The sequence below is a fragment of the Rattus norvegicus genome, chromosome 4 (assembly GCF_036323735.1).
Source record: "Rattus norvegicus strain BN/NHsdMcwi chromosome 4, GRCr8, whole genome shotgun sequence".
NCBI lineage: Eukaryota > Metazoa > Chordata > Mammalia > Rodentia > Muridae > Rattus > Rattus norvegicus.
Window position 1 is genome coordinate 86,400,060 of NC_086022.1, and position 25,673 is coordinate 86,425,732.

Here is a 25,673-nt window from a genome sequence, read left to right on the forward strand (position 1 = left end):
TTTAACCACGGAAGAGAATGAACTTGACAGAGCAGGAACTTTTGTTCTTACTTTAATTGGTACTGTGGCTATCAGGAATTTGTTGACCCTTGTTTCACCTTCTCCAAATGCTTTCAGCCAGTATTAAAAATCAAAAGAGATGTCCTGGAGGGGCGAAATGGTAGAGAGAGCATCAAAGCCAAACAAGATAGAGCGTAGCATCGAAGCTGCCCAGCTAGCAGGGTACTGAATAGCATCATAGATGCAGGTATGCCCTACCTACTGTTCACACAGCCTTAAGCCTGATGCCTACAGAAGTTTCAGGACATCTAGGGTAATAGGGGAAGGTTTCCCTCCTGCTGTGATGTTCTCCATTCTTCATATTCTTGCTCTCATTCAAGGTAGCAAATGCTTCAAGAAGCCTGGCAGATAATCACTAATGAAGCAGGCAGCATAAAGACTAGAAAATTGGAGTGTAGGCTGCCGTAAACAGATTGCTACCCTAAAGACACCTGGGCTAGTGCTGCAGCCACTTCCAAGTTTTAAGGAAAGTCTTGGAGTTCCAATCCCTGTGAGAACTGGCACACCATGAGCCACCAGCTTGTGCCTCTCCTTCAGGCTCATCTTGGTACCAAGCCAAAGAAGCCTTGACCTTGACAAGTCCGATCTTGGCATCTAGGAAGTTTATCTTACAAATCACAAAACAACAACAACAACAACAACAACAACATTATCACTACCAAGGAATAATTAGTTTCACAGTGCTCTCTGCTGCTTCTGGAGATTCAAGACATCAACTCACAGAAGTGCTATGAAAACAGAAATTGGTCTCCCAGAACTGAGGGAAGTGGGAAATGAGGACTAGAAATCAGTGAGTGAGCCTAATAATTGTAATAATTTTAACATTTTTTAAAAAAAATTATCAGGTTTACTTTTAAAAGTCTTATCAGGTGCCCTGTGCTAAATTGTCCTCAGGCTCTCAGCTTGGCAGCACAGAGAGCTGTGTGTCTGAGTGCATTGGCTGAGCCAGATTGTTGTATCATTTCCAGAACTATTGAGGAAAGGATCAGGAGTCTAGGACAGCACTCAGTAGCTGCACGTGTGCAGCCGTAATGATGAAATTGAGGTAAAGGGAGCAACTGTCTCCCAACTGGTGATGATGCTAAGCCTCACAGGATGTAGTTGCACGATGGAGGACAAGAAAGCTCTTTCCCCAGCTGGTGCTGAAGGTGTAAGGTTTCCCCATGGATCTAGAAAGCACATAACCCCCACTCCCATCGTCACCCCCACTGTGACCAAGCCTGGCCCCCATCACATTCCATAGAACACAGGATAACTTTCAGGAACTTGTGTCTCCCTAGATGCTGGCCTTTGTTTCCTGGCAACCAGCTTGCTCCTCACTACAGTGTCTGGCAGAGGGTTGGGTTCTGTAGTGTGTGGCTACTAGGTCTGTGTAGCCACTGAAATCTCACAAAGAATTCTAGGGCATGAGGATCTGGAGTCCGGTAACTAGGATTTTCTGGGTGACTGGATTTTTCTCAGGGTCCTGGTTTGTTAAACTGTAGCAAGGCTAAGTTAACTCTTCTTTTCAATATCAGAAAATGGATCATTTCCTCTCTGACAGTTTGAGCAATTCACTGTGGCCACAGTGCCAGGCCCCTGCCTGGACATACACATTCATTCACATTTTCTAGGAAACCTACGACAGATAAGTAGAAAAGGCAGGAGGCAGCACGAGAGCAGCTACACAGCAAAGCATGTAGCCAAATGTCCCAGAACCAGAGTTCTCCCAGGGAGAGCGCTGTACAGGAAAACACAAACAAACAAACAGAAACAAAACAAGACAAAAAAAAACAGAATTCTGATGAGCTAGCCCAGGGGTGCTCACTTGGTAGATTACAAAGTAATGATTGACGCTGTCCTGCTAGAAAGAGGGAAGGAAAGAGGGAAGTTTGCTTAAAATGTTAAACAGAATTTATTTTCCCTTCCATTTGGCAACTTGCTATTTAATTCATCATGACACCGTCTTCATGTAATTGCCTACAATTTGTACTGTGCCTGCTTTTATGACGTGATTAATAAGGTGGTAAATCAGATTTCTTTCATGTGACAACTTCACTCAATTGTCTGTGATTTCGTAATCTTGAGGCGCTCTAAGACTGACTTGATTTGCTGGGGATTTAGCTCAGTGGTAGAGCGCTTACCTAGGAAGCGCAAGGCCCAGGGTTCGGTCCCCAGCTCCGAAAAAAAGAACCAAAAAAAAAAAAAAAAAAAAGACTGACTTGATTTCAGTGAGCAAGTGTGCCACTATGGATTGATAATGCCTGTGCAGGCGAGGGATCAGTACTGAGGATACTTGTTTCTGAACTCTAGCTTATACTGATGTTTAAATGCAGCATCACAATCCCTAGAATACTCTGTGAAGTTGCAATGAACTTTAGTGGTTATTGATTTCCACCCCTAATTATTGTCTCCTTAAATAGCTACTTGTTAACATTACAACAAATGTCCTTCACCTCATGTGAAAATCTGTCACATAAAGATTTAAACAGCCCATCTAGGTTCAGTGAAACACTGATGCGGTTGATTAGTCATGGCTGCCATGGGACTAGGTTGGGAATATTATACAAGAGCTCCAGGCTGGGCCACATCCTTTCAAATGGATTATGTCTCTCAACTTACTTGATTCCTGTGTGGGTCCCACTTGCTTTGCTAATCATTCTATGTATTTTACTCCCACCAACTCTTTAAAGTGTAATTGTACATGTTTGACTTGTTCAAAATCCTCTATTTAAGCTGTGTATGGTGGCACATACCTTTAATCCTGGGTCTTGGACAGGAGGCATGGATGGGTTTCTGTGTGTTTAAATTCATCCCTGTCTACATAATACATTCCAGGACACCCAGAGGTACATAGTGAGACCCTGTATCAAACAAACACATAAAGGAACAAAGAAGCAAAATCATCCACTTACCAACAGAACATTAATATATTCCTAGTCTTTATCTTTCAAGATCATGTAGCAGGATAGCTGAACCTTGAAAACCCTCTTTAAAGTATGATGCTATGTACATGGACTTACCAACAGAACATTAATATATTCCTAGTCTTTATCTTTCAAGATCATGTAGCAGGATAGCTGAACCTTGAAAACCCTCTTTAAAGTATGATGCTATGTACATGGACTCCCAGCCCTGGAGAGCCTGAGATAGCAAGAGTTTGGCTGCAAGTCCAGCTTGGAGTCTATAGGGAAACCCTGTCTTACAACAGCAATAAGAAAAAAAAGAACAGTGACACGTGAGTCTTCTTACCTTTATGTAAACTTGAAATTCAAGTCAAGTTCCTAGGAACCTTAGAGTCATTCAGTGACTCGCTACCTTGACAATAATCCTGGCTCCAAGCTTAAAGCCTTTCAGCATATCCAAGGTCTTCCTTATGCTTCCTTCTGTCAGGTTTTACCATTCAAACCTTCCCCTGTTCTATCTTTGGGGTAGAGGCAAGCTTTAGTTTTTTTTCACAGTACAGGTGGCAACACCGACATTCATACATGACACATGCTGTAACAGGACAGCCAGAAGTGAGAAGTCTGGTGAGCATGATGATGAATCTGCCCATGATCTGAATATTTCCTATTGTAGGTGTTATTGACATGTTATACTAACATTGTCTGAATTCTGCAGTGACTTCTAAGTGTCCCCTATGAGGTCCAACAGATATTTTGCCTCCCCCAACACCATCCTTCTTATACCTACCAGGCAACCGGACCCTCGGCACCATCTTCATCACATACAATGTTTTGCTCAAAACAATGGTTTTTCATATCCTGGTACATAAATGTAAATCTGTCTTTTTGGCTTTTAAACACACTACGGGACATTCTGTTGGCAGTGTGGTGTTTTGGAAAGAAAGAAAACAACAACAGCAGCAAACCAAAATAAGCTGTGGCATTTTACCGGCCATGAGAAGTTTATGTAACTGTGATCTCTCCTTTCCTTTTCCCTCAAGTGTAAAATAACAAGCACCATTTTAAGGACTTATTATGAGGACTTGGAAGATTGTGTAGGAGCTGGAGAGATGACTTAGCAATTAAGGGCACTTTCTGCGTTTTTTTGCAAATTATCCGAGTTCAGATTTCAGTACCCATGTGGTGGATTAAAAGCATCCTTAAGTCTAGTTTCAGGACATCTTTTGGACTTCTCAAAAGCATTGTACATGCCTATATGAAGGCAATCACTTATGTACATAGAATAAAATAAATGCATTTTCTGAAAATTAATAAAAATGTATAAATGGTAGGCTTAGCACAGTACCTCACATAATTAGTGCAAAATAAAGTTAATGTTGTAATTAGTAATAAAGGTAGTAGTAAATTCCTTAACTTTGCTGTACTTGACTGTATGGTCAGGGAAATATGGCTAAGTTTTCATGCATTCTGTTGAAAAACAAGGATAGGACCTAAACTGGATGGTATAGAAAAGACTACATGATAAAATGAATGGTAGAGCTGGGCGCCTGCTGAATATCCCATGCGTGGCAGCCTGCCCTTGACCTCCTTCTATCTGTGATCTTGACAGAGCACCCTGAGTTATCCTGTGAGAGTATTTCCAGAAAAGGGTTTCACATCTGCCATTTTAATTATCTCTAACAAAGTGACACCTTTGTCCAGAAAATTCTATCTACACTTCAAAATGCAATTGTCATCTTTTCTATGAAACCTTCACAAGTTTCCTGTTCGCTGCTGATCCCAGTTCCCAGCTCTCTACACTGAGTGTCCACTGCCCCTCACACAATCTAGCATTGTCTGGGTCGTGTTCATTGCAGAGATACAGTGCCGGGTAACACTCTTGGAAAGGAATCTTCTCCCACAGAGGTTCTCCTGGAGACATGTATGACAATCATGTTTACCCCTATTTTTTTTTGTAATTGCAGCTCCTTTGCATGAACAAGGAATAGTTCAAATGACTGTGAAAGACTATATGAGGTACGTAGTCACTTCACTCTGAAATTCAACAGCTACATCATTGAAGTAGAAACAATGATAATAATTTCTTCTTAATAATTGTATAAATTTGGGAATCTTGTGAAATATACTTTCTTAGCTGGTATGACTAGAGCGTTTTCACTGGCTGGGGCAGAATTGGAGCTTCCTTACATACCATAAAGGAATAAGAGGATTCAATCAACAAATGCTTACCTGCTGTGAAAGTTAGTCATAATATTTGCATAAATGCATCCTACTGCAGTGCGTTGATTCACGGAAGGTCTAATCCCAGGTTTGTCTGGAAATGATGTTACTATTTAGATGTTGATGGGAAGCAGTGTGTCTCTAGTGGAGGAAGGAATAGATTTCAGAGTGTGCTCCCCAGTACAGCTGCACGAGCTAGATTAGTATAAAAGGCTACCTCAGACATTCTGAACTGAAATTCTTAGGTGAGGTTCAGAACTATTCTTTGCCTGCCCTTGAGATGATGCTAAGGCACAGTGTAGTTCAAGAGATGCTGGGACTGACTGAGCACTCTGAGGCGAAGAACTACTTCCTGTTCTTGGATCATCTTGTAATTTCAGAATCCTAGAAAACTAAACGTCCAGTGCTGAAATGCACACATTCCACAATTCTTCCTCCCTTGGGTGATCGGTTTCTTTGATCTGATTAAATTAAATGATTTTAAAGCAAAAAATCTCCTACAGAGCCCAAATAAGATTGAGAGCTTTGCTTGGGGTCAAGCGCATACCTACATGGTTGATTCCAAACCGTGGATTCATGGATTTTTCTGGATCTAAGTCCAGTACTGCCTTTATGTTGCGCTACTGAACACTGTAAAATGAATATAGCCCTCAAATGTGAAAAAAATACCCTGAAATTTATAGAAAGAGAGACAAGGTGTGTTAGTTTGCCTCTCCGATGCTGTGATAAAACGCTGATGATCCGAAGCAGCTTGATGGAGGAAAGGGTGTTTCCGGCTTACAAGTCTTTCACTTAGGGAAACCAGGGCAGGAACCTGGAGGCAGGAACTGAAACAGACCGCAGGGGAATGTGACTTGCTCAGCTACCTTTCTTATACAGCCCAGGCTCACCTGCATAGACGTGGGACTACCCACAGTGGACTGGAAGTTCCTCCATCCATGAGCAATCAAGAAAATGCTTACATACATTGCTATAGGCTAATCTGGTGGCAGTAAAGTCCCATCCAGGGTTTCCTTTCAACAAGTGTCTTTGTTTTGTGAGGCAAGTTGAGAAAATATACTAACCAGTACACAAGGCAATAAATAAATAAATAAATAAATAAATAAATAAATAAATAAATAAAAGCTTGTGTTTTCCTCTTCTGTCAAGATCTATGGTTTTTTAAATGTAGAATTTGTATTATTCAGCAATGTGTTCCTTTTCATCTTTACTGAAAACATGGAATTAAACAAGAGAGGCAGGGTCCAGATGTTCTTACTCAGTCTGGACAGGACTAAAACAAATTTAGCAACTCAAGTTTAGTAACCTTGTCTCCTTGGGAACATTGACATCTGCAGAGGTTTGTTGGATAAATTTTAATTGTATGCCAACTGTCTAATATGCTCCATGATATGCCTGAGCTACATAAAACAGAATTGTACTATAATACAGTTTAATTTCCTTTGGAAGTGCTTTAAAATGTTTTGCAATAGAGTTATACTAAATATGGTGATTCTCATTGTCTTGGGAAGTAAGGGACTTCATTACTATTGCATACGGTTGGCCACAGGGGCTCTGGGAACACAGGTTAGAGACTGTTAGTCATGAACTATGAAATCCTTCTTCATTGTGAGAAATGACATGGAGTACCTCCAGTGGTTGTTTGCTGTACATCTTTCATCACATAATATTAGCTTCTTCCCTCAAGTTGGAGCCTAGCAAAGCTGTGTTCCATAAAGGTCCCCCCAATGATTTGCCATCTGTCAAGAGTGAGACATTCTGTCACCTTTATAAACACTCACAGTCACCTAACACTTAAATTCTCACACACTCTATTACAATGTTCGGAAAGGAGTAGCACCCCACTTTGCACACACTGCCTCCTTCCAAGGCATGCCCACTGTGGGATTATTAGAAACAGGAGGAAACAAAACTGCTTCTTGAGAAAGGACCTTCTGGGAAAATCTAAACAATATGACTCATCTTTGATCCCCTTGTATTCTAGATCTCTGCACCAGTTCTCTGAGACTCCTGCCCTGTCCAGGGGGACGAGTCTCAACTCTTGCTATTCCTCCACAGGTGTACCTCAAAGGTATGTGATTTTCTGTCACTTTCATCACAATAGATGATTCAGCTGAACGACTGATTTTGTGAAATTGAAAACACATACTTGAGGAATACATTGTTTAAATTAATGGACGAGAGGGAGAACAAAGGATTTCCAACTCCTATTTTTAAGAGCATATTTAAAAAGGCAGTGAGGTTGGAAAGGAGGTTAAGTATCTGTCAGTGGGAAATATCCAATAAATGGTTAGATCTGTAGTTGCTAGAATTTCATTTGTTGACAAAACAAGTAGGGTGTGCATGGACTCCGACTCTACCCAGTAGAACTATCACTGTGCCATATTTAAAGACAACTACAAGCTGCAAAAAGATACAGAGACCACATTATTATTGACAAGGATAGCAGGTAAAATTTACAAAGTATGTCTAATCCCACAGAGAGTAAGATCTGGAGAGAGAAAGAGAGACCCATGGACTTAGTGATAACTGGGTAAAGGACTCAGAACAAAGATTTACATGTAATAATTTACTTTTCAAAGGTGAATTTGTTTTATTTCTTTCTTGTGCAATTAAATACCTTACGACTTAATTGTATTTTCAAATGGGTCAATAATATGTTTAGTGACAAGTCAATCAAAGTTTATATTGATGGCCATGACACTTTGTGTTGTAGGTACCTTGCCCCAGAGCTTAGAATACCACAGATGTTCACTAAAGATTAGTAAAAATGGACTGAATAAAGATTTATACAGTGGGGCCAATAGATAATAAATTAAATTTTCATGTGGAATTTAGGATTGTCTCCAAACTAATTTCTCATTCGAACCTTCTTTATATCAATTTGTCCATGGCATAGAACCAACTGATTGTCGCTGCAGCTTTCCAAATCATTTTAATGGTTAAGGTATCCCAGCCAAAGCCATTTAGACCCCTCAGTGAGGGTTGCTAGCATGCTTTTTCCCCCTTTGGTTGGGTCAGAAGGCAAATCATCAAATCTGTAAGTGACATTAGAAATAGTGAACATGATACAAACCCAAGGGAAGGGGACTTGCCCATGGGACTAATGAGACTAAAGCTCTGGAGAGAAAATTATCTACTTTTCTGTGTCTTGAATAAGCTCTTGAGAGTAGCATGGGAAGGAAAGGCAAACAGAAACCTTCATGAAAACACAAGAAAACCTGTTGAAACTTTATGAGAAATCTCAGTTCCCACAGAGTCCAAGGCGTTTGGAAGGTCAAACACCAGAAATTTTGAGTGAGAAGTGAGTTGGTACACATAAAATTTCTAGATAATTGATTCTTAATTTCTGTGCCAACATAAACTAGAACTATTTAATGAAAGGATTTGTTGCTTCTTGGCCAAGTCAAGACAAAATATAAAGAAACAAATAAAAATCAGAACATATTCTAACCCTAACTAGAGACTTGAAATCATTATTTGGAAACATTGAACTTATGGTATGCATTCAGTAATATCCTTGGCAGATTTGTGTAGCTAAGGATGCCCCAGACAGATACAAAAAAAAAAAAAAACCCTTTGGTTCTCCACTTCCAAGTTGTTGATGATATTGTGTGTTCTATTTCCTCGATTGCTCTCAGATATGGTTTTAAGGTGATTGCCAGTGTGCTATGACTTTTACTCCCTAGTCTTTCTGCCCTGTCCTATTTAACACTTCCCCAGTGGGAAAGGAAAGCCAGTTGGATAAGCTCATGGTTTTGTTTGTAAACCATAGGCACACGCCCCTAGGTGGGGTATCTGACTGTCTTCCAAGTGAGCCACGTGAGAGTTCTGGTGAACTCACCATCTGTTTGTCTTTTCAAGTTCCTCTTCCACTCAAATTCTGGAAGACTGGGTGAGTGGAAAAGAAGAATGGACTATGGTTAAATGGGCTGCTAAACATAAAGTATTCTTATTTTCATCTCAGCATTCCTGAATGGCTGGAATTTTGGGAAAAAGATCCAGTGGAGATTCTCTTGGACTTGGGGTTTGGTGCTGATGAACCAGATATCTGCACACAAATTCCAGCCCGGTTCCTTGGTTATAGTTCAGCAGCCAGAGGAATTAACATCGGTGTTTTTCTTGAAGCACAGAAACAGCGGATAGACTTTGAGAACCCTGACTTGTATGGTAAGTGGGAATCTATGTCATTGCATCTCAACACTTGGCACTGAGTACTGGGGAGGGCCACAGTATTTGACAGAATAGGCTACGGCTTGTGTGTGATACTATTCAACCCCCCAAGGGGCTTGAAACAGGAAAAAGTGACTTCTCAATCCCTCTTTGTCTGTCTGCCATGGTTTGCTATGTACACTTGGAAGCAAGATTCATTTTCCCATAGTGTCACTGATGGATTTGCTCGGTACTTCCTACATCTGGGGTATCACCAGTGGCAATGACAGGGGAAACATGGGAATGGGAAAGTATACTCATCACAGATCTGTTCAGATGTCATTGTCCAAAACAAGTCACATGACTGCCTAACTCCAAGGTAGTGGAATGTACAATCCTTGTAAGCCCAACCAGCCACACCCCAATAAACAGCCCAGCCTCCTCCTCATGAAGCATTAAATGAAACCTTCTTCTCCACTAGAGGCTGCTTAGACTGCTGCTTTCTATGCCTTGAGACGCAGGTGGTAGCTACTCATCGCTCATATCTTACTGAATTGCGGATTAACTATACCTAGTTCATATTGCCAGTGTGTACTTGCCAAGTTTCCCGAGCTTGTGGTCAGTAGAATACCTATCACTAAGGCATCTCAGCGTATCCTCTTGGAGAACATGTACATGAGCAAATAAATTGAGAGAAAGAAACCTAGTAGGGAACAATTATTTACCACAGGTTTGATTGACAGTCCTGAGGCTCCTAGAGGAAAGGTAGTACAACATTTTCAAACTCACTTAGATATGATCTCCTCTTGGATTAGCGAGGTCCATTCCTATGGATTACATGAAAGAGTGTGAAAATTTAGATGGGAAATTACACAGTTATGATTCTGAAATAAGGTCTTTAAAGTTCACCAAAAGCTAAGTCAATGAAAATGAAGAATTTTCTCAAATACTTTTCTAAAAAATACTTCTCTTGGATTTCTGTTTACACTTCCCCTCTGTCAGTCTCTCTCTGTGTGTCTCTGTCTCTGTCTCTCTCTCTTTCTGTGTGTGTGTGTGTGTGTGTGTGTGTGTGTGTGTGTGTAAAATGGTTCTCAAAATCTCAGAGGTGAGGTTTTTTAAGACTATGTGATCCTGTGGATGCTTTGATGTGTTTTTTTTTTTACTTCTAGAAGGAGTTACTAATGTCTCTCCTCCTTCCAGAAATGAAAGTTCTTTCATCAATTAGCTATTTCTAGAAAATACTTAGACTTAGGTAGGCATTTTACAAATGAAATTGATCCATTGATTATAGAAAAGCCAAGACTCCCTTATATAGCACAAGAACATTTATACTTCAGTAAAACTAAGGAGGTCAAATGTAAAATAAGCAAGATCTAAGTTAGTTGGATGCTCAAGACAGAACTGAAAAGAATGTCTCATCAAAGTTAGAGCAGAGGGTTCAAATAAAGGAGTAAAATCAGTTATTTAATTTGCCCACAGGCCAACATAAAATGCTAATTCATGCTCAAGACAGTTGTTCTCTGATTTGACTGAACAAAATAAATCAGTAAGTTTGTCTTAGTCAAATACAAAACTTTTATGAGATTATGGAAGGTAATCATAAAAGCAATTTTGTGTACTCTAGCTCATGAAAGAGATCATACTTCCTGTAAGCTTAACATAAGGGAAGAATGGAATCAGAATTATCTGGAAACATAAAAATTCTTCTGAAGGTCTTTAAAAAATTTCATGGTCCTCTGTGAAACATTCACCAGTTCTTCAAAGCAGAAGTTAGCTAGTAGTTCTCCTTTCAGATGAAAAAAGCCAGTGAGCACTGGATGTGCTTAGGAAAGGCTGGAGAGTCTGCAATGTGGGTTCAGACAGAATAGGAGGAAAGCATCCATGATGTGTTTCCTTCATTGTCAACAGAACTGGATTATTTGAGCACTACTCTGCTGTGCTGTTTGAGAAATTATAGAAAGGATTGATGAAGAAAGAAAGGTCTACTGGGTATCTGGGCAGTCCCATTCCACAGGCAGGAGCCAAGTTTGGAATAAAAGGGAGAAGCAAAAGTCCCAGCAATACACACACCCTCACCCAGTGCACAGAGCCGAGCTGTTCTGCTCTACCATGCCCACCTGGCGATGGTTGGCTGAAACCATAATCAGTAAAGGTTTTTCCTCTGAGGTATATAGTGAGAATTTTAGTTTCTTTAAAAAGTACAAATATTAAAGGTAATATGTATTTTTTGGTTTAATTCCAGGTTCGGGATATGGGGCTGCTACAGATTGTCCACAGCAATTGCCTGTGATTTGCCTCATGCTATAGCAGGGGTGTGATTTTTCCAGAAGCAGATCGTTTCTGCGAATGTGTGACATTTGGCGTTCTGGGGACGTTCCAGTGCGTGTACAAATGCTATGACCCTGAGAGGCGGGGCTGCTGTTGCTGGGTGTTGGTGGATTGCTGTTAGTTTTGGTTTCTTACGTAGTTGTGTACAAAGAAGAAACAACAAGAAGAAATTAGATATCCTGACAGCCAACTGTGAAGATCAAACTTGCCCCAAGGAACTTGATGCCCCTAATCAGCAGGAAGTAGTCTAAAGATAACAATGCCTCCTTTTCTCTCTATTCATTTTTCTCTCTTGTCTGGTGGTGGTGGTTGAAAGAGTAGTAGAAGAGGGGTTGAAGAAAAATGAAAGAAAGAACTCACAAAGTAGCAAAAGTCCAACTACAGAGATATTTCATCATTGATTTAAAAGTTGCCCAAACAATACAAAAAAGTGGTATTAGAGAAGTAGGGTCTTTGGTGTGACTTTATTTGACAATGTAATTCAGAAGAATTTATAAATGATTTAGAAGATAAATTTGGGGAAGATACGTGAAATGGAGAAGCCCAGGAATGCATAATAATAATAATAATAATAATAATAATAATAATTATCATTATTATTATTATTATTAATCAGTGATTCTAGAGGGAACTTGGAAGACTGAAGAGCTGGTGGAAGGTGAACAGTGAAGATGAGGCTTATAAAGGCCAAGAGATCTTCCCAATGAGAACTAGGGACAGACTGGAGGTAATATTGTGGCAAAACTTCTATGACTGTTTCAGACAGATTGTTGAAGAGAGGCTGAACTTAACCATGATGAGCTAATTAGAATGGCAGAGGAGATTTCAAAGCAGACAAGTATCAGGCTGAAGTATGGTTGTTGATATTTGCTTCTAGCAAAATGTATAACAAAAACTGGGCAGGGTGTTAATGATAAGATTTGGAAGTTAGTTTGCCTAGAAAACCGTGGAAAGCTGGAGTGGAGATCATGAATGCTGAGACAACTGAAGTCATTAGAAGAAACCAAATACTTTGGGTCAGGATATAGAAAAGACATACTGAAGGCTTCTCAAGAATTGGCCTACAGCTCAAGAAATGCTCAGTGAGCAAAGCTTTTGTTAGGCAAGTGTGTGGACCCAAGGCTAGACTCCCAAAGCCCATGAGTGAGAACGGAGGAGACATTGAGTTGCTAAAATGTTTGCCTTGTAAGCAAGAGGGCCAGAGTTTAGAGCATAGGTCCTATGTAAATATCAAGAAGGCATGAAAGAATGTCTGTAATTTCATCCTTAGAAAGCAGAAATGGGATGCCCTGGAGCAAGCTGGGTAGCCAAACAAACCAAAACAGAGAGTCCCAAGTTCAACAAAAGATCCTACATCAATGTATTAGGGGGGTGTGATCAAGCAAGACATCTTACAACAAGCTGACACATACACTTAAACTCATGTGCACGTGTACCTGCATACACATATACACCCACACACATAAACATGTTACACACCACATGCACACACATGCAAAAATATAAAAGCATTGGTTAAGACCTCATTAATCACAGGCTCAATGAAAATGTTTGATTCCCTTTAAAGAACTGGTGGAGATTTTGGTGATACCCTGTTCATTCAAGGCTACTTAAGAAAGTCATCTGGGCATTCATAGGTTGCCTCAGTCATGCCTCTAGGTGGGCCTGGCTGCTGTTTGAGCTAGTGATAGGCTTTGTCTTCGTCAATAGGATGCTTTTTTTTTATTTGCTTGTTTTTCAAGATAGGGCCTCACTTTGTAGCTCTGGCTATTCTGAAGGTCACCAAATATACCAGATTGTCCTCAAATGCATAGAAATCTGTCTGTCTTTGCCTCCCAAGGGCTGTAATTAAAGTCACACACTGAGCTTGTGATGCTGGTTTGTAAGCCTGCAGGATATAAAAAAAATCAAAGAATTATGAATGCCTCCATCTGTATTTCAAATTAAAGCTTGGGATGTCAGGCAATTTGCAGAGTTATGTTCTCTAGCAGTAGGTACCAAGAGGACAAGGTATGTCATTGTGAGAGGGAAGACAGAGATGGAAGAGAGAACCCCAGAAGTTAGAGACCCCAGCTACACGGAACATCTGCCATGGAAAGCCATAGTCAATGAGCAGAACAAGACCAAGAGAGAGGCCACATGGGTTGGAAATTTTATTATCCGGCTTTAACAACCCATTGTAGTTTCCATATTACCCATCTGTGCCCTGGATGCTGGCATTGAGCCACAGGATTTAAAGTTTTTCCTTTTGGGTTTCAGCCTTGCCTTGATCTCATCCTTTTGTTCTATGATTCTGTCTTTCCCTTTAGAATTCAGAATACTTTAGTTCATCACGTTTCAGAAATATAGAAACTATTTCTGATCTTACACAGTCTGACTCTTCAGAGGAGACTTTGAACTTGCACTTTTGAGCTGTTTACATTGTTAAGAATATAGAAACACTTGGAGATGGACCAATGTATTTATACATGAGTCATCTATTAGTCACTTGAGGGCCGGGTGTGGAATGCAGTAATTTAGTGAGAGGTCTGTGGGCAACGAGTTAGCAGGAGTGGATTTGTTATGGTTAACTTTGATTGTTAACTATATTGAGAAACAAGAAATTAGTAAAGGACACTTCTGGGTATGGCTCTATGCTTTCAGAGAGGATTAACTATGAAAGTGATGGGGAGACTGTGCCGAATGTGAGTAGCACCATCTGACAGTTTAATAAAAAACACCAACTTAAATAGAATACAGAATAGATTTATAGAATAGAATTGTATTAATTAATAGGGGAATGTTACTGTCTGTCTTAAGTAGAGAAGCACCGCATTCAAGAAAATGGTAGTGAATGCAGAAAAGACTCTTGGCTGCACAAGGTGCTGAAAATAAGTGCCCAACCCTAAATAAAACAGAAAATGAAATTCCCTTTAAGGTTCATAGAAAATTACCCAAATGAGTTTGAAAATATTATAAAGACTTAGAAATGAAAAGAGAGAGTGCAAAAAGCCATTTTTTGGGCAATGAATTCATAGCTGCTAAAGATGCCTGCTATGGCTAGGTCTATATAAGAATGGGCCCCTCAACAGTCAGGTACTAAGAGAGGAGGAATTCAAAAGACCTCACCCTTAACCGCTATCTATTTGCTACTGATATATTCTGGAAGAGAGGAAGTCACTGCCTTCAGTTGCATACCATTGGTGACTGCTCCAGGCTCCACACCGATGCTCACACAGATAGCATTGATTAATCTAAGCAAATCAAGTGTTACAGATCTGGAAAATAGATGTCTAGAGATGGGCCAAGGGATAGGGATGGAATATTGAATGACAGGAGTGATAGTAATGGGAAGATATAAAACAGGGGAGGAGGATAGTAACCAGAATACATAGGGAGAAAGTAACCAGAATATATTAAATATATGTATGAAATAGTCAAAGAACTACATTAATCAAAAAATATAGATAAAAGAAAGCCCACTAGCTCAGATATACATGTTCTCTGTCCTTCCTTTTTTGTTTTTGTTGAGGAAGGCTGTTATACTATGCCACACCCTCTTCACTAGGATCAACTGGGACTTCTGAAAACCTAAATACAAATGAATCGCCTCTCCTCTTTCTCCTGAAAGTTTTTCTTTCAAGTATTTGTTTATAGTAGTAAGAAAATACGATCAATGGAATGTCTTTGACCAACAATGTGTGCTTTTACCATTATTGAGTCATATAAATTTTTATTGGATATTTTCTTTATTTACATTTCAAATGTTATCCCTTTCCAAGTTTCCCCTCCAGAAACCCACTATACCATCCCCCTCCCCCTTCTGCTGTGAAGATGCTCCCACACCCACTCACCCCTCCCTCCCAACTCCCCACCTTGGCATTCCCCTAGACTGAGGTATCCAGCCTTCACCAGACTAAAGGCCTCTCCTCCCACTGATGTCCAGCAAGGCCATTCTCTGCTACGTATGTAGCTGGAGCCATGGGTAGCTCTATGTGCACTCTTTGGTTGGTGGTTTAGTCCCTGGGAGCTCTGGGGTGTCTGCTTGGTTTACATTGTTGTTCTTCCTATGGTGTTGTAAACCCCTTCAGCTCCTTCAGTCCTTTTTCTAGCTCCTCCATTGGGGACCCTGTTCTTAGTCCAATGATTGGCTGTGAGCACCTCTGTATTTGTCAGGCTCTGGTAGAGCCTCTCAGGAGATAGCTATATCAGGATCCTGTCAGCATGCACTTCTTGGCATCCACAATAGTGTCTGAGTTTGGTGACTATATGTGGGATGGATCCCTAGGTGTTATAGTCTCTTTTTCAGCCTCTTTTCCATACTTTGTCTCTGTATTTCCTCCTGTGAGTATTTTTGTTCCCCCTTCTAAGAAGGACTGAAGTGTCTACATTTTGGTCTTCCTTCTTCTTGTGCTCATGTGGTCTGTACATTGTATCTTGGGCTAATATCCGCTTACCAGTGAGTGCATAGCATGTGTGTTCTTTTGTGGCTGGGTTACCTCACTCAGGATGATATTTTCTAGCTCTATCCATTTGCCTAAGAATTTCATGAAGTCATTGTTTTTAATAGCTGAGTAGTACTCCATTGTATAAATGTACTGCATTTTCTGTATCTAATCTTTATGCTATTATTAGGGATTTGATGAAGCCACACTACAAAAGTAAAATTTCTTGCTTTTCCCTCACCATAGCTTTATTATAACAATATAGAAAAAAAACACCTCTCCGCATTTTACAAAATGACATCATATACCTAAATTATTTCTTACTTCATGAGGTCCCCTTCTAAATCTAATTAAGCCAGTACTTTTATATATTGTCATATTATTAAGAATATATATGACATATAAATGACACATATATATATACATTTATTATGAAGAAAGACTAACACATTGAAAATATAATTGATTTTGAAAGCAAATTGGATTCTTCATTAATTGCTATTTGTTTTTGAAAGAATAAAAACAATAGTCTCTTTTAATAACTTTAATAGCCAATCTTTGTGTAACATTGCCTATTTATATGTTTGTTTTCATGTACATCCAGCTATGAGAAATATAGAAACAGCCACAATTACCAAAGTTAAAAAATAAATTCATGACCATTTACAATATTTGGCACGGAACTAAAAGCTGCATGTGTATTAACTCATGAACAATGGGTTCAAACTTCCAGTGGTGGCTGACCTGGGGCTTGGAACCAGGTCTCTTGATTTCATATGGTATTCCACACTAAGGTAATGAATATGGTAGTCATGATGATGAGAGAAACACTGAATGAAGTCATGGGAAGCAGATTTGGACAGCTTCATGTAAAGAACCTGTGATATTGCTTTCGAAGTATTTTATCATTTGCAAAGTAGAGATTGGTGTTGGTACTTTGTCCACTAGGACAGCACTCTGTCATTGAGCCAAATCCTCACTCAGCCCTAGATCTTATCTTTTGATACTTTATAATACACATAAACATACAGAGTCACATATCTCTAGGGTTTTAAATGAAATAGCAGGTAACAATTATGTGTATATATGAACTTATGAAGTTATATGTATCCATTTCAGCTTAAAAGCTATCTGCTTTCCTTATGATGGCACAACTTCTTGCTGGGTATGTGTTCCATGTTCAGAGAGAGGGACATGGTTGGGAAAACTTAAGTTTTAACAGTCTTCCTCATCTTGATAAAACAAATTATCCATTCTTCAATTTGTTTTTCTTTTTTTTTAATTTAGTTATTCTTTAATTTTGTTTTTACAGTCCAGACTTTATCCCCCTTCTGGTCCACCCTCAGAGTGTTCCACATCCTTTTTTCTTACATTTTAATTTACTTACTGTATGTGTGCCTGTGTACATGCCTGTATACCAAGACACACATGTGGAGGCTAGAGGACAAAATGTGGGAGTTGGTTTTCTAATTTTACCATGTTGATTCTAGGGATCAAATTAAAACCCTTGAAATTGACTACAGACAGCCTTACCTGCTGAGTGATGACCCCCAATATTTAGTACTTACTATGTTATTTACTGCATCAAAAAAGTACCCATTGTAAAACTTCTATGTTCCTATATTCTTCAGGTCGGTTCCGACAGCTGGAAATCCTGAATCATGTTACCAATGCCTTCTCATCTTTGCTGAATGGTGTTAATACCCTACAGAGCCAGGATGAAGAAAAAGCTGAAAGACAGGTTATGCAAAATCCTTCATCAGGTGAAGTGAAAGAACGTAAGAGAAAAATGAGCCAGCTTTTAGGAAGAGCTTCAAGACAGACCAGCAGGATGGATGGTGACTCGGCACTGTCAGAATCATTCAAGATGCAACATGAGATTCTGACTCTGCCGACCAAGCCATGGGACCCTAGAGCGGAGCTACAGGTGTCTTCCATTAGCCATGATAGATGTCAAATGCTTCCTGCAACAGAACATGGCTCTGTCCAAGCCTGCAATGACGTGTCAACTTGTCCTCCTCCACAAGGTTTTCTGGACAAGCAGTGGCCTTGCTCATGCACACTGGCCAAGCAGTCTCCTCATACCTGTTTGTCTGAGGGGTCATTTAGGAGGAGAACTTGGAAGGAGAAATGGATTCATATGGACAAACTCAAGAACTTGTCGCACATTGTTAGTAAAGGACCAGACTCCTTTGAAATGGAAGAGGTGAGTGCTGTATCTAGTGCTTTCTTCCTACTGGAAATGGCCCATGGCTACCGTATCTCTCTTTGTTTTCTTGACTTCATCGATACACTTGATCTCCCAACTTCTGGCATTTTACCTTATGGTTCTGTCTTAGGGTTTTATTGCTTTGAAGAGACACCATGACCAATGCAACTCTTACAAAGAAAAATGTTTAACTGGGGCTGGCTTACAGTTTTAGAGGTTTAGTCCATTCTCCTCATGGCAAGAAGCATGGCAGCATGCAGGCAGACATAGTTGTGTAGGAGGAACGAGATCTAAACCTTAATCTGCAAGTAGTAGAAAGAGCAGGGCTTGAGCCTATATGAACTCAAAGCTCTACTTCCACAGTGACATACTTCCTTTAGCAAGGCCACACTTCCTCCAACAAGGGCATACCTACTAACAGTGCCACTTCCTATGTCCAAGCACTTAAGTACATGAATCTATGGGGCCATACCTATTTAAATTACCAGAGGTTCCAAATCTGATTTAGTCTGGGACAGTTAAAGTCATTTTAGTTGCTTCACACAGAACTAAACTAGTATGAAACCAACATTCTCCTATTTTCTTAGTTACTTTTCTATTGTTGTGTCAAGATACCATGATGAAGGCAACTAGAGGAGAAACAGTTCATTCAGAGGCTTACAGTTTGGGATGATAAGCCCATGACTATCATGGACAGGGAAGAGCATGGCAGCAGGCAAGCAATGATGAGAGCTTACATCCCGATCCACAGGAACTGTGCAGGGAAAGCTAACTGGAAATGGCCTAGATTTTTGATACCTCAAAGCCCAGCCCCTGTGACACACCTCCTTCAACAAAGCCAAAGAGTTCCTACTACTGGGAACCAAGCATTCAAACAAATGTGCCTAGGGGGTCATTCTCAAATACCCTATTGATCCACCTATTTTTTTTTTTCTTATTCCCAACTGAATTTGAGTAATCTCTTTGCTTTCACTCTATCTTTTACTAAGTATCTCAATGTGGTTTTTATCAACTACTTTCTATCCATAATTCACCTTCTTTAAGAAATCAGTTCAACCCAAAGTTTCCTTCTTTGTACTCAGAGCTGCAGCATGGAAACCATGTGAAAAACTTGTGTATCAGTTGCCTCTTCTGTGCTGTACTCTTGACAGCATAAAAACCAAAGAAAGTGTTCAGACGTGCTTGCCAAAATGTGTCATGCAATATCCTTAATAAAACACTAAGAGTGCAGTGTGGGTTTGGAATTTGGGGAGTTAGTTTCTTTATTTGCTTGTATCAGGGTTTATCAATATTCATATATGGTAACCCTGTTCTACCTGCATTCTCTAATTCTTTATTCTTACTTCTCTCATTCATATTAATTTGCATTTTATTCTGATATCTCCTTTTGTATTTAGTTGATAAAATATATACAGATATATGTATATTTCCACTTATCTCTGTATTGATAATGGAAAATAGGATGGGACTGAATTTATTGATAACTCTTATTTCACTTAATGCTATAAAATTAGAAAACGCAGTCTAAGAAGAGTGCATATTAAAAAGGAGCTAACATCAGACTTAATGTCTATTCTGTTTTTGTTTTTGTTTTTTTTTTCTTTTTTCTTTTTTTCGGAGCTGGGGACCGAACCCAGGGCCTTGCGCTTGCTAGGCAAGCGCTCTACCACTGAGCTAAATCCCCAACCCTTTAATGTCTATTCTCAACTGGCAATCTAAACATTTAATTATAAGAAATAAAATGTTTAAAATGGCAGATTTTTTGAGGTATTTAAATGATAACCAATATTCATAAATAATATGAACAATAGAGTTTTAACTAGGGTTGACAAAATTTCCCCTTGCAGACAATCTATCCTGGTTTTCTTCAGTCCTATTAAATGCTGCTATTGTCCATATTTGGCTTGACTATCAAAACTATAGTCCCAACAAAAATTATACACAGATTTCTAATGCAAAGGGCAACATATTCCATGTTTAATTCTACTAAGTAGAATTGAATCAGTTTCTTTCTTTTTACATTACCCAGCATATTAAATGAATTTTGTACTTATGAAATTCATGCAGTTATGCTACATGACAGATGCTTCTTTATGTTCGTGATGAATAATCCTTATCTTCCTTCCTATATGAACGGACCATGTTTTACAGAAAGTACATATAAGGCCAACAGTATGGCATCTTTATTGGATGCAGACTGCTTCTTTATTTAATTTTTACTGATTTTTAAAACTAATAACAATGGATTAGGTAGGAAGCCTAGGGATATACCTGGCATTTATTTTAAATTGTTGCACACTTTTCTTTCATTATTTTTTTCGAATTGAAAAAAATGTGCTTTGCATTATACCCAATGGATTTTTCTTCAGGATAATGATGTGGGGAGAGAACTTTCTCATTACACTTAAAAATGTGATGAAGCACGTTGGTTTGATCACTGAAACCAACAAAAGGAATGCTGGGAAGTGTATCTTATCAGCTCTCAGTGTCAGTACTACTCCTTCCAAATTCCTGAGTGAAAAGTTTGCCTTTATGACTACAGCCAGGAAAATGAGCTAAACCTAAATCCTACCAATAAAAAGTCCAAAATGTCAATGGTAACTGTATCCAACTTAGGAAGCATTTTACAGCAAGCAGTGTTGCCCCTTAAAGGTGATAGTTGCTGCTTCGTTTTAGCAATAGCTTGGCCAGCATTCATAGAATATTATTTATTACTTTCCAAAATATTTCAAAAATAAATCTTTCTCTCTCTCTCTCTCTCTCTCTCTCTCTCTCTCTCTCTCTCTCTCTCTCTCTCTGTGTGTGTGTGTGTGTGTGTGTGTGTGTGTGTGTGTGTGTGGTGTGTGAAGGAATATGTAGCAGCTGTATTATCTGCATTACTGTGTATAAGCTTATCAAGCAATACTTAGCTAGCTAGCTTTCTCACATATATTTAACAATCTTCAGAGGCAAAAGGAGTTTTATTGCACAACTTCTAGAAAGAAGATTTGATCCTCTTGTCCAGAAGTGACTCTCCCTTTCACTAAAATCTTTTAATTTGTTGTCTTTGTTGTTGATATCTCATGCCTCCTCCTCCTCTTCCTCCTCCTCCTCTTTCTCTTCCTCTTCCTCCTCCTCTTCCTCCTCTTCCTCCTCTTCCTCTTCCACCTCCTCTTCCTCCACCTCCTCCTCCTCTTCCTCTTCCTCCTCTTCCTCTTCCTCTTCCTCCTCCTCCTCTTCCTCCTCCACCTCCTCCTCCTCCATCTCCTCCTCCTCATTCTCTTCCCAGGTGTCCATAATCTATTGCCATCAAGTCATGTTTATCCCTCTGGATGGTTATCAGTAGATAATTATTGATTATTGGTTAAATAAAATGAATGTGTCATGAAAATATTTCTAGTGAAATTGATGAATTTTGTCATCTTAGGTCCAGAGCTTTGAAGAAGACACTGGAAACCCTCTTACCCTGACATCAGGAATTGTAGGTAAGAATTCAACAATAGGTATGATTTCATCAATGATCATTTAGAGAAAGAATGAAATACCCAATACTTGGCTCAGTTAAAATATAATTCATTGTGTCCATGAATTCTGATAGATTTCTGTATCATCTGAGTTGCAATGTAAATATGTGTGTAAATTTTAAAATACGTCTCAGGAAAATATTCACAATGTGGTTATTGTGAGGGTTGTCGTCTCTGTAAGCCATGTGTAGGAGAATGGATTTGTCATCTGAGACCAAGTGGGTGCTTTCCTCCTCTGACTGCCTGGTGCTGGTTGTTGAACAAGTCATGCCATTTTGCAGGGCTCAGTTTTTCCATAAATAATAAAGAAATCAATGCAAATAATTTTTATGCTCCCTACTAACACTTGCATTCCAAATTTTTTTCTAACCTCATGTCAGACTCTCTGTGGACAGAAGTTGCCAGGGTGCAGCTTTCCTGGTCTCCTCTTGGGTTGTACATTCTAGAATACAGTGTGAGCCCTGCTTTGTCCCTGCTTCTCATCCCCCCCAGTTACAACACTCACAGCTGCCATGATCCTTCAGTGAAGCTGGAAGCAGGCAGAGATTAGTCAAGCAAAAGAGAGCAGATGAAGCTACTGTGTTTCCTGGAAGAAAATATGCAAATTTTAAATTTAATTTAGTGTGGTGTCAAACACATCTTTCCCATTACAAAGTGTATGTATGGGTCTCATTTTGCTAAATGCTGTTTAGAAATTATGCATTAGTAATTATAGGGTCCTGCTGATTACATAAATTGTTATCCTGCTCTTCAAGTAATTACCACATAACCTGCACTGAGGTTTATAAGACAAAAATAAGCATCTGTTTTCCATTTAATTGAATGCTTCTCAATGAAGCTGGAGGTCCCCTTGTCAAAAGGAACTGCCTTCCTTGACATTCAATTAGGAGGTCTACTAATATCACATAAGCCATCCCAATTATTCCGAAAAGATTATGTGGGAAGTCGGGCAAATTAGGAGACTAAAGTGAGAGAGGTGGTAGTTTGCCTAATAAGAAAAATCTGGACAAGTTGGATCCTCTCTCTCTCTCTCTCTCTCTCTCTCTCTCTCTCTCTCTCTCTCTCTCAATGTGTGTGTGTGTCTGTCTGTCTGTCTGCATGTATGTATGTATGTATGTATGTATGTCATTTTCTTTAATTTTCAAAAATAGTGTTTTGCCAAAGTAACACATGTCTGTAATCTCAGCATGCACAAGGCAGGAGGATGGCAAGTTTGAGGCTAGCTTGGGATACCCTGTTTCAAAACAACTGAATAAAAATACGACTGAAATAAGAGTCAAGTAAATTGAGTAAAAGGTATCCTGTATCACACATATATGTGCATTTTAAAATTAATTAATTCCTTTATATCCCAAATACTGCTCCCTGTATGGGTCCCTCCCTCACAGAGTCCCTCTCCCCATCCTTCTCTCTTCTTCTCTGAGAGGGTGAGACCCCTCCCTTGGGATCCCTCCACCCTGACAATCAAGTCTCTCCCAGATCAGGTGCATCCTTTCTCACTGATGTGCCGTGTGGGGCCTCGTTCCAGCCTTTGTACATTCTTTGGTTAGTGGCTCAGATTCTGAGAGCTCCCAGGGGTCCAGGTTTGTTGACTCTGTTGGTCTTCCTGTGGAGTTCCCATCTGGGCCTTCAATCCTTCCCCCCAACTCCTTCATAAGTGTCACCCACCTCCATGCTATGTTTGGTTGTAGAATAGAAACTGCATCTATTTCTGTCCACTGGTGGGCAGTACCTCTCAGAGGACCGTTATTCTAGGATCGTCTTTACAAGCATAACAGACTATCATTAATAGGTCACGGATTGGTGCTTGCCCATGGGATGGGTTTTGAATTAGGTCGGTTATTGGTTAGTCTTTCCTGTGGACTTTGCTCCATCCCTGCATTTTTGTTTTTAGTGGGTGTGTTGGCGACCCTATCCTTCCGAGTCTTTCCTGGCTACAGAAGATGGTCTCTTCAGGTTTCATATCCCTACTCTAAGGCATCTCAGCTAAGGTCGTCTGCATTGACTCCTGGGAGCCTCTCCTATCCCAAGCCTCTGGGATTTCCTAGATATCCCCAACTGTCAGGCAAATGCAGATTTCCATTCATTCTTCTGGCACACAGGGTCTCTCTCCTGTCTCTCCCCACCTGATTCTGCCTCCCTATTTCCCTCCTCTTCTTCTTTCTCCTCCCAGTGTTCTCCCTCCCATCTGCCACCTATGACTATTTTGTTTCCCCTTCTAATGTGATTCAAGCACTCTTGCTTGGGTCTTCCTTCTCATTTAACTTATTTGGGTCAGTGGGTTATATCATGGGCATTATGTTCTTTATGACTAATATCCACTTATCAGTGAGTACATGTCATATGTCATGCATGTCCTTTTAGATCCGAGTTACTTCATTCAGGATTTTTTCTAGTTCCATCTATTTGTCTGCAAAATTCATGATGTTCTTGTTTTTCTACCTGTATAATATCCCATTTTGTAAATGAATCAAATCTTCTGTATCCATTCTTCGGTTGAGGGACATCTTGGCTGTTTCCAGTTTCTGGTTATTACAAATAAAGATGCTATGAACATCGTGGGGCACATGTTGTTGGGGGATGGTGGGGCATCTTTTGGGTATATGCTAAAGAGTGATATAGCTGGATCTTTAGGAAGAAACATTTCTAATAATCTGAGAAACTGTTAGATTGATTTCCAGAGTGGTTGTACAAGTTTGCATTCCCATCAGCAATGGAGGAGTGTTCTTCTTTCTCCACATCCTCACCAACACGTGCTATCACTTGAGTTTTTGATCTTAGCCATTCTGACTGGTGTAAGGTAGACTCTCAGGGTCATTTTGATTTGCATTTCCCTTATGACTAAGGATGTTGAGCATTTCTTTGAGTGCTTCTCAGCCTTTTGAGATTCTTCTGTTGGTAATTCTCTGTTTAGCTTTGTGTCCCATTTTTAAATTGGGTTATTTGGTGTGTTGGATTTAACTTCCTGAGTTCTTTATATAATTTGTATATTAGCCCTTTGTCAGATGTAGAATTAGTTTTTTCCCAATCTGTAGGCAGTCATTTTGTGCTATTGACATGGTCTTTTTCCTTACAGAAGCTTTTTAGTTTCATGAGGTTCCATTTATTAATTCTTGATCTTAGGGCCTGAGCCACTGGTGTTCTGTTCAGGAAATTGTTTCCTGTGCCAATGCATTCGAGACTCTTTCATGCTTTCTCTTCTACTAGGTTTGGTGTATCTGGTTTATGTTGAAGTCCTTGATCTACTTGGACTTGAGTTCTGAATAGGATGATGAATATGGTTTTATTGCTTTCTTGTACCTGCAGATATCCAGTTAGAACAGCACTATTTTTTGAAGATGCTTTTTCCCCCAGTGTATGATTTGGTTCTCTTTCAAAAATCAAGTGTCCATAGGTATGTGGGTTTATTTCTGGATCATTGATTCTATTTCATTGATCAACTTGTCTGTCTCTGTATCAATACAGTTGTTATCACTATTGCCCTATTGTAAATCTGGAAGTCTGGGATAAGTCCAGAGTTTTTTTGTTGTTGTTGTTTTGTTTTTTGTTTTTTGTTTTTTGGTCTTTTTTGTTTTGGGGGTGTTGTTGATGTTGTTGTTGTTGAGGATTGTTTTGGCTATCCTGGGTTTTTTATTTTCCATATGAAGTCGAGAATTGTACTTTCAAAGTCTATAAAAATGTGTTGAATTTTTGATGGTGATCGCATTAAATCCATAATTTGCTTTTGGTAAAATGACCATTTTCACTATGTCATTCCTACCTGTCCATGAGCATGGGAGATCTTTTGATATCTTCTTCAATTTCTTTCCTCAGGGGTTTGAAGTTCCTTTTGTACAGAGTTTTTAATTGCTTGGTTATGGTTACACCTAGATATTTTATATTATTTGTGGCT

The 25,673-nt window shown here is 39.5% G+C and overlaps 1 protein-coding gene across 6 annotated transcripts in view; it reads left to right on the forward strand.

Annotated features, from left to right (window-relative positions):
• The window catches only part of Itprid1 (ITPR interacting domain containing 1), a 160,354-nt gene that overhangs the window by 54,593 nt on the left and 80,088 nt on the right, over positions 1-25,673 (forward strand). For 3 of the 6 annotated variants that reach the window (XM_008762911.4, XM_017592798.3, NM_001191973.1), the window contains 5 exons: positions 4,910-4,961; positions 7,150-7,236; positions 9,133-9,335; positions 17,701-18,275; positions 21,685-21,742. In XM_008762911.4, coding sequence (XP_008761133.1) covers positions 4,910-4,961; positions 7,150-7,236; positions 9,133-9,335; positions 17,701-18,275; positions 21,685-21,742 — 975 coding nt within the window. Of the gene's footprint in view, positions 1-1,364; positions 1,503-2,855; positions 3,278-4,909; positions 4,962-7,149; positions 7,237-9,132; positions 9,336-17,700; positions 18,276-21,684; positions 21,743-25,673 lie in introns of those variants that run through there. The other 3 variants (XM_017592799.3, XM_017592800.3, XM_063286516.1) reach the window with 3 other exon arrangements.